Below are 9846 nucleotides of genomic sequence, written 5' to 3' on the forward strand. Positions count from 1 at the left end.
CTTAAGACGCAGAAAAAATGTGTCTCACACACTAAATAACAACCTCTGAGGAGTCCAGGAGACCCATCTGATTTGATCAGTCGAGTCGATTTGTAATGTGTGCAGTGAGCATCATGCAGTAGCCTTTGCAGACCATGATTTGGTGAAATGTGATTACAAGAAACAGCTCTCCGAGACAGATTCTTCTTTTATTTAATACCATCAGTGCTTCCTAAGGGACGGGCTGTCAAGCAATCTAAATCATTAACAGCACACACTACTGCATTAATGGAGTCAACAAGCCCTGCTGAAAACAGTCACACGTGTCTCAGTATTGACAGCGTTCATATGGGGGCTGTGGGCTGTGGCCTTGGAGGTGTTGACAGGGTGGGAGAGAAGTGCGAAAAGCTGGGGTGACTTACGGAGTGAGTGCCACTCGTCCTGCCGGATGGTCTTGGTGATGTTGTAGGAGAGATTCTTGGGTATAGTGGCTGAGGAGTAGTGGTACTTGATGTAAGAGCATCTTGCAATGGAGCCTGTGAAAGGAGAGAGAGAGAGAGAGAGAAAGTGTGGGGGGAAGGAGAGAGGGGGCAAAAACAGAGAGGGCGTCGGTTAATGTGAACCCTGTAGACGATTGCGAAAGCTGTGTCATTACCCTGAAAATTGGCACAATCATCCAAAATGGCAGCACAGGGGCCTAGCACTACCAACCGGAGACTTTTCATCAGCCAATCAGTGGAATGATGTCTCTTTTCTTGCACAGCAAAGTTGTCACAAAAGCACATTTCTCTGATCCTCGCCGTAGGAAAACAATAGTGAGGAGAGCAATATTGTATCAGCGCTATTGTACAAGGTTCTGGAGAAATCAACTAACGGGAAGAGGGGGGTTCTAATTCATTGTCTTGCGTCTCCACTACCATGTCAAAAAAGAGTGTGTGTGTGTGTGTGTGTGTGTGTGTGTGTTGGGTGAGGAAGAAGGAATTCATTAACGGCTGCCACACAAGTGGATCTGTTATTTTCGAGTGCAGTCAAGCTGTCACTTTTTGACAGGGATGTGCTCGGCCCACTGGAATTGATGAAAAAGTCAACTAAGAGGAGAGTTTTTAATACCCTCCACCGCTAGATGGTCAGGTCAGTCGTTGCATTGGGAATCAGCATAAGCATCTCAAACAACAAACTCAAGCTTGGGGTGAATGTAAATGCTGTCATTACAGGCTATCTGTATTCATTGCTACTGCTTAGCAATGCCTGAGAAGTACCTGAGATGTCCATCAACTATTCCACCATAAAGCCCAAGACGCATCTGGAATACAGAACAGGTCTTTTCAGAGTACTGCGTAGAGTGTGTGTGTGTGTGTGTGTGTGACAGCAATGCAGTGTAAAACTCCTTGTCAGAACTAAAAATAAATGTATAATGTTTTGTCAATGTTTGTGAACTGTATCTCGAATGATCATACAGTAATAACTCATAGAAACCCCATGTGGAGACACTGTTCTGCTTTGCTACCACCATGAATAATACATGGCAAATGCTACGTAGATAAACACAGTCTAAACAATCAAAAAACCATGTGTTTTATGTAAGAAATATGTTTGACATTGTGTTACATCCGTGAGGGGACTCATAATGAGGAGCTATAAGCTCACAAATTATTAACATTTTATTTGTGAAATATTTTAAAATGCCATGGGGGATTAACTAGGCAGTTAAAAAAAGGTATTGCCATGTGTGTAACAGTGCATGGTCATGTGGTGTCACACACATCTACTGTAGTTGCTAAAAGTTACAGTACTATAGAGTGCATGGTAGGGTAAGTGAAACTGACAAAATGCTCTCTCTCATTCAGCGTATAACCCTGAGACATTTCTGCTGTTTGAACTGGGTTGTTTGTGTGAGGCCTGTCTTGGCATGGTCTGTGGTGCTCGGGAGGTAAATGGGTTGCACAGCATGGGACAGGGAGAATGGCAGTGTGCTTACCACTCTCTCTCTCCCTCTCTTTCTTTCCATTTCTCTCTCTCTCTATTTCTCTCTCGTTCCCTGTTCAACAGCAGGACGTCTCAGGGAATTTATACTGCAGAGGCCTGAGATGATTACGTGCAACACCTTTTTCCTTCTAGTTCTCTCTCTTTCTCTCCGTCTCTCAGTTTTACTTTTCTATAGCCCTGGACTACATTTTTCCATAGGCTTTTGCAACACCATAAGATTTATTTCCCTTCTCTTCTCTTTCTTTCTCCCTTATATATATCTCATATATCTTTGATGGAATACTGTTCTTACAGACATGAAACATTATTTTTCTTCCTTTCCCTTTGCCACCCCCTCTCTCCTCCTATCCTCCTATATAGCCTCTGACAGATCATTGCACTCAGCCTGTGTTTATGTCTCTGACTTGAACAAAAACAGAATCAGCCATCTGCCTGCCTCTGACAACAAACTTCTCTATACCAGCAGCCATTTCATGGCGCTCTGCATCCAGGCCCTTCCCCGGGATGAGGAAGGCACTCATTTAGCACATCCCTTTTAAAGCCCGCATGCGGCAAGAAGGGCCTGATGCGAGTCCACTGAGACTGGAAGCGCGCAAATATGGAGAGAGAGATACAACCCCTCGCTAATCGGTAGAGACGTGTGCTTATGTGCACTTGTCCTGAAGCGTCTCTCTCTCTCTCTCTCTGCAAAGACACATACACACACACACACACATGCATGCATGCAAACTCAGTCTCACACACACACACACACACACACACACACACACACACACACACACACACACACACACACACACACTCACTCACCCGTGCCCCACATGGGAATGCAGTAGCTGACAGGGGTAATTACGCATTTGTCAGAGTCTCTGTGCCAGCAGTCTCTTTCGATGCTCACTGCACTGATGCCGCACACACACGTCCAACACATTATTTTACGCTAATGTGAGAGCCTGCCTGAGCACAGACTGAGACATGGGTCCTCCAGCCTGGAGCACAGGGGTTCCGGAGGGTGGGGGTATGGGGGGCAGGGTGACATTGCCCCCATCCTTCCAGGAACCTGTGCCACGGCAACTAGCACAAAAATCTATACTGTGTTAAATGAATACCAAGACACCTCATTGATTAATCAATGATCAGTATCATGGCCAAACACAACGAAACACATACTCTGTGCAGGCGTGCGTGCTAATGCAACTAAATTACGCTAGATATGCTAATGCTAATAAAGTGGCTGCTTAAACACTCAGTGTTTCATCTTGCACAGAATAACTACGAATGTGTTATGTTTGAGGTTGCATACAGTATCAAAGTAGTGTGTATTTGGGAAATATTGGCTAACCACAGCATTTCTCATCCGTGCATTTGTCTCTGAGATATTGACTGTGGGATGATGGGGAGAGAGAGAGAGAGAGAGAGAGAAGGCTGGTCCTCTATCTTAGAAAATCCCACAACAGTTACATTATTACCGCCGATTGTTCCAAGCTGCTTTAGCCCCAGTCTTAGTGAAAACCCTACTCAAACATCTCCCATTACATTATGGACGACTAGCACGGATTGCTATAAACAAACACACATACTCAGACACACACTCACACATATACACACAGTCTCCCAATGGTGCAGGACTCAATGTAATCAGAACCGATCACTCTCACAGCAGCGGCCAGTTCTGGCTTTCCGTATGGATTTTTTTTTTAAAGCCAAAGCAGCCTTCCGAGGAATCCCGCAGAGGATCGCAAAACGGACCAATGAGAAGTAGCAACAGTCCTTCACAAAGCAGAAAGATTGGCTTATTGTCTAGGAGGGGGGAATGGCTCAGCTTTTATCATTATCTGATGCAGTGGTTTCATTTGAACATGTCTGTGCTTGTCATTTGGCTGCTTTATACCTCTTCTTCCTGCACAAATGCACAGGATGGAAAGGGCGTTAGAGAGCCATTATATGTGCTGCTATTGAAACTCCTGACTTCACTGGTTACTATGAGTCTCTAGAGTATTCTGCAGTGTGAGAGATGGAATGGGAGAGAAGACAAACATGTATATACACGTGGGAGGAGATGGAGGTCATTGTGCCTCCTGACCTCCTCCTGATTATTCTGAAGTGCTTCTGTTATGTTCCGATATGGCTTCTTTAAATCATTAGTACTTCAATACCGAGCGCCTGTACTAGACTTGTATGAGCGAGAGAGAGAATGCCCACCGAATCTTCTCTTTATCATTCAACCCAGCAACACAAAAACTGACTGAACATGCCGGCACAGGAGCTGAGAAGCACTCTAAACCCTCAACAAAATAATATTATACAGAGAGGAGAGTGGATCTTCAACTTTAATATAGTTTCATTGTCAAGTAGAACTTAGACAGAGAATTGGGATTCCAGTTGGGCTTTGAGTGAACTGAAACTTGCGACTGGTAGAAAGGTTCCACTGAACCTATTTTGTTGGCTGAGACTATGAGATGAGATTACCTCTCAGCGCCACACCGAATACAAACAACAAATTGTTTTGGCAGCTTATTGAAAGTGTGGCCAGGGGTTTTACCTAAAGGCAACGTGAGGCCTGCCAAAGAGGAGACAAATGGATTTGAGCAAGTAAATGCAACACGACAAAAAACTTCCAAGCGGCTTGCAGGGGGGAGTCTCTTTGACAGCAGAGTCTGAGTAAAGGTTCAAGACATGCCGAAGCTGTCAAGGACAATTGCCTTTCTGTGTCACAGGAAAGCCCGAAGATCCTGGAGCTTTTCTTAACTCAACGTGCCTTGCGTGCCACAGACCTTCTCCTTTGTTATCGCTGCAGGCTGAGCTAGTTCCTGCTGAGAATGTCTGCCTACAGGTAGTGAATATCTTCTGGCTGTCTGGTGTCATCTGTAAAGCCTCTACTGCCCACCTGTTTACAACCCAAGAACTATAGTGTGCATCTGCCCCCAACCATGAACACCTCATGCTACCCACGCAGGTCACACAGCCTCTTCAGAGACCAATCACATCCAGCCTGGCAATTGTTTGACCGTCTGCCCTTAGGAAGGAAATACGGGCCTATCTGAGCAAGGATACCCCCTTAGCAGTCAGAACAGCTCCCATTCCCTGATTTCTCCCATAGCATCAAGTCCACCCCTTTTTAAAGTATATTTTTCTGGGCTTTCTTGCTTTTTTTATTCTCATAGGATAGTGAAGAGAAGGACAGGAAATGAGAGGGAGAATTAGGGTGGAAATGGGAAATGACCCAGGTCGGACTCGAATCCTCGTCCTCATGGACCCCCGCGGTCTCCATTTTTTGCCAGGAATGTGATGAAGTCCATTGCTAGCTTCACAAATCACTTATTGCAGTCACATGAACTTGAAACCATAACCATGAAATACTTTGCAGGGTGTTAATAGATGCTAAGTCAAAATTGCATGAAACTTAAACGAGAGCAAGGAACAGTCGGCTCCCGTCCCACTGCCTGCTGTGCACTGTCTGCAGAATATGGCAATTACTTTTCAATAATGTGTAATAAATGGAATGACTAGTTAGTGAAATCAAAGTTCCCAAGCCGCAAACCGATTGGACGTTCCTATCTTGGGGCCATCCTCAATGATATAAATGGAATTGAAGAAATATTGCAGTTGACACAGACATTTTAATCATGGAGCTGGGTTTTTTTCTGAGTAATAACAAGCTCGTTTGGGTAGAGGAGATATCTGTTTCCATCGCATTATCTTTGCTTTTCTGCATAACGAATTTGGATTTAGCTACAGTGTATCCCTTACTGTATAAACATGTCCTTGGTTGTGTGTCAGAGGTTATAGTTACACATACATACATATATATATATACAGTTCTGTGGATATATACATACAGAGAAGGTACATACACATGCATGTTAAAAATACAGAGGTGTATGCCATACTATTTAAAAAGATAATTATGCAGGATAATTCTAATATTATTATACAACTGCAGTATTGCTGATGGCTCGTCTGCTGGTAAATGAACAGTTGTCTCATGACTTATTTGTATTCTAATACATTTTTAAGATTGTTTATGGATGTATTCTATTTTAGGAGCAGGGATTGGATCTAGCTTTGTCATGAGTTGGACTCGTGCCCTTGTTCTGTTGAGGTGGAGGGTGAGCCAATTGCATTCTTCTTTTTATTTAACCTTTCATTTTGAAGGGGTGGATTTGATGCCAGTGCCTGCCTTATCACAAGGGCATTTTCTCTTCCTTTCGCGCGGATTAATAATGATGATTTTCCACAGCCGAGGCGGCGGCTCGAGCCAAACCGTGAAAAATGAACCTAGCCGATTTGCTAAGCTTCCTCTCGCCACACACACTTGTCCTAAAGCACTCGGAATCTCTCTCTCTGTGTATCTGTTCGGGCTTTCTCTCCCTCTCTCACGCACGCACACACACACACACACACACACACACACACACACACACACACACACACACACACACACACACACACACACACACACACACACACACACACAGTAGTCCAAAAAAGCACACATAGAATCTTGCTCTATATCTCTCCCACAGCGTCTCTCTGTAGCTTGTTTCTCTGTTATGTGTGTGTCTCTAGCTGTCTCTCTCATGTACACTCACACGTACTGTAATGTTACATATACATATACAAACATACATGCATACTACTATATACACATATAGAGATGCTCTAATCCTACTTCTGTCAGAACACACGCAAAGACCCAAAAATACGCAAACACACACACACACACACACACAAAACAAACAAACAAACAAACAAACAAACAAATGCGCACATGCACAAAAATCCACCCCTGCTCTTTTCCTCTTTTCTGCCTGGATAATTCTCTGTGATATGGCTTCCACTGTGTGTGACTGCTTTAGTCAGCGGCTCGTCCCTCCAACTCCTGTGTCTGTGTGTGTGTGTGTGTGTGTGTGTGTGTGTGTGTGTACACTGGTGACTACTAACCCTGACAGCTTCCTCTCCCCTGAGAAAAGGAGCTCACGCCAGTCAAGCAAAAAGTGCTGATCCAGATTACTGAACACCGAGCCAGATACACCAGCTCCACTCATGTCATGTTGCTCAGCGCAAACATCAATGTGGCCCCACAGATTAAAAGCAAAACAGAAGACAAAAAGCCGACCGTGATCGACTGGCTGATGCTCTAAGCTGGTATTGATCGCTGGATCTGATCAGTCTGGTGGGAGAGTTTCATTACATATAAGCTTAGATCAGTCCTAAACCCCTTATAGATATTTATTTATAAAAATGCCGTACATAAACCAGGTGGACCCTATCCATAATGTGCCCTTAGTCATTGTAAGATCGGGAGTAGGAATCGCCCCAAGACTAGCTAAGTTAAAAAGGAGAAAATGTCACTATGCAGCCTTGCAGTGGTCTGTTGTGTTCTACTTTCCAAGCGTTACGTTTTTAAGTTCCGCACATTTATCAGTCTGATCTCACCGACCCGGCCTGATCTAACAGGGACCCCCGCTGAGAGAGCAGGAGTCTCGGTCATCACAAACACAGAGTTATGTCTGGCAACTTGAGCAGCGAACGAGCTGTCAAGGAGGAGGCATTAGGCTGCCACTATCCTCGGGAGCTGAAACTCAAGACACAGCATTAGGGGCCTCTCTCCGGCCAGCACCAAACCAGATAAAAGACTTCTTCTTCCCCCTCAAATGATGAATTATTGAATGGCGAGAAGTGGCTTTGTTTCTGAGTGGTAAATGACATCGGAGGATTCAGAGAAATGAGTCAGGGGGCTGGGGGGTAGAAGGGGGTTGGAGGGTGGGGGGGGGTGTAGACATTTTGGCTGCAGCAGGCAGAGCTGTTCATCTCATTTAATGGCAAATGGAGCACAGTTACACACACACACACACACACACACACACACACACACATACATTTATTCCATAACAATATAACAAATGATGGAGTGAAAGTGCTCATTCCACCAAACCAGCATGATGCCAACTTGGTTGATGTTACCCAAAGGAAATATGCGGTTGAGGGCAGAGGGACCATCTTTGCATTTAGTGTCCTTTGCCTGCCCCCTACGCTGGGTGACAATACACCCACACACACTTACAACGGACAAAATGCTGATCAAAGAAAATCTGATGAGCAAGTGGAACCTGGGACTCGAATGCCCTACTTGCAACTTCTCTCTGCTACGTAGTATATGCAACCCCTCTGGTAGGGAAAGTCTGCCCACCACCCTTACCTCCCCACAACTCCCTCCATGAAATATGAAATATTTGAAATATTTATAGCAAAGGATTCAGGCATCCCTCTCTCTCTCGCTCTCTCTCTCATAGGCTCGAAGGCTTCCAGCACTGAGGGAGGTAGAGGAGGTGGCTAGGGCCCTGCTCCTTCTACAAATATTTATCTGCGAGTGACTAATTATGCGTTCGCAGTGAAAACAAAGTCACTTAAGCAGGGTCACCGGAGGCCACGGTGACGTCAACGACCCCATGTCCTCTCCCAGTGTGTGTTTTTTTTTTTCTTTTCTGCATCCGATTGTTTTACTCTACCGTGAAAAACATCATCCTACCCCTACTTACCTCTAGTTAATGGCAGAAAAACAGAAGCTGCTCTTTTTTTTGAAAACCAAATGCTTTCCTCTTTTCCCTTAAGAGAACACGAAACGCGTGGTGTTTCATAAAGCTAGCTGTAAATAGGGTTCAACGCTAACTCCTCCCGTGATTCAGATTGATGGATGCTCTCATCACACATCCTTCCTGGCTCTCCATCTCAAAGGCACAGCCCTCTGATCTGTCTCACCTCCTCTCTCTCTCTATGAATATTTTCGAGTGATTGCTTTTCTGTTACTTTTTTTTCTGCTTTTCCCCCCCACCCCGGTCACTGGGAATGCTGAATAAACACAAACTGAAGGCTGTATACATTTGGGTGATGTAGCTGTTTTGTGATTGCAGAAACGCAGCGGGGCTGAGAGTAGTAATCAGCCGCCCCGGCACCACAGCGATCCATTTCATATCGCACCCCATCGATCAGACTCTCTCTCTTTGCACCCTCCCTCTACTCTCCCTCCATCTTTTTCCCTCCCTTCCTCTCTCTCTTTCTCCCTGTCTCCCTCTCTCTTTGCACACTGTCTCTCTCGCTCTCCCCCCGCCCTCTCTCTTGACCTGTGAAGCTGTGGTGCTGTTTCCTCCCATCCAAATGGATGCATTAGTCACAATTACCTCCATTGTCCCCTTGCCCTCCATACACACCACAGGGCAGCCCAGCTGAGCACCTGCCTCACCGAAACAGCAGGTGAGTTTAGTCGTGATGGAGGAAAACCAGTATCCTCAGTTTAGGTATTCATTAACTGTTGACAGGACAGCAGCAGAGTGCTGAACGACTAGAGAGAGATTTTATTTGCAGGTAGATAATAACTTTGTCATAAAATGTCAGCAAATAAATTACAATAACTGATATAAAAAAACTTGAGTATTTGCAGTTCTCAAGTCATAACTGCAAGATTAAAAGTATACAGACGAGAAATCTTAATGATGCGGATCACAAATACATTTTGTGTAGGGCCAAACTCCTACAGCGACGAGATACAATATAATCTCTGCAACTCTGCGTCTACATGATTCCTTGTTATATTAGGTCAAGAGGTTCAAGCGCAAGCACAAGTTCATTAGACTGCACTTGTGATTTTAAATTATTACATTTTTTTTTTTTGGCTCTCCATGACATACCATCAAATCCCAGTGAAAGTGGCAAGCCTCTTTCTGAAAGGACAGTTAAATCGCTGACACTTATTATTCTCTACTCATGCTGAAGCTTAACCCCCCCATCGAGGGAGGGACTTGACAATTCATGCATGCACACACACACACACAAATGCAAAACATACAAACACACAAGTGCAAACTCTGACATATTAAGTGA

The 9846-nt window shown here is 44.6% G+C and overlaps 1 protein-coding gene across 2 annotated transcripts in view; it reads right to left on the minus strand.

The window, feature by feature from the left end:
* The window catches only part of tmem178bb (transmembrane protein 178Bb), a 96367-nt gene that overhangs the window by 48744 nt on the left and 37777 nt on the right, over positions 1 to 9846 (minus strand). For both annotated transcript variants that reach the window (XM_048268885.1, XM_048268884.1), the window contains one exon: positions 402 to 515. In XM_048268885.1, the coding sequence (XP_048124842.1) occupies positions 402 to 515 (114 nt within the window). The remainder of the gene's footprint in view (positions 1 to 401; positions 516 to 9846) is intronic.

This window comes from Alosa alosa, chromosome 17 (assembly GCF_017589495.1).
Source record: "Alosa alosa isolate M-15738 ecotype Scorff River chromosome 17, AALO_Geno_1.1, whole genome shotgun sequence".
Lineage (NCBI taxonomy): Eukaryota > Metazoa > Chordata > Actinopteri > Clupeiformes > Clupeidae > Alosa > Alosa alosa.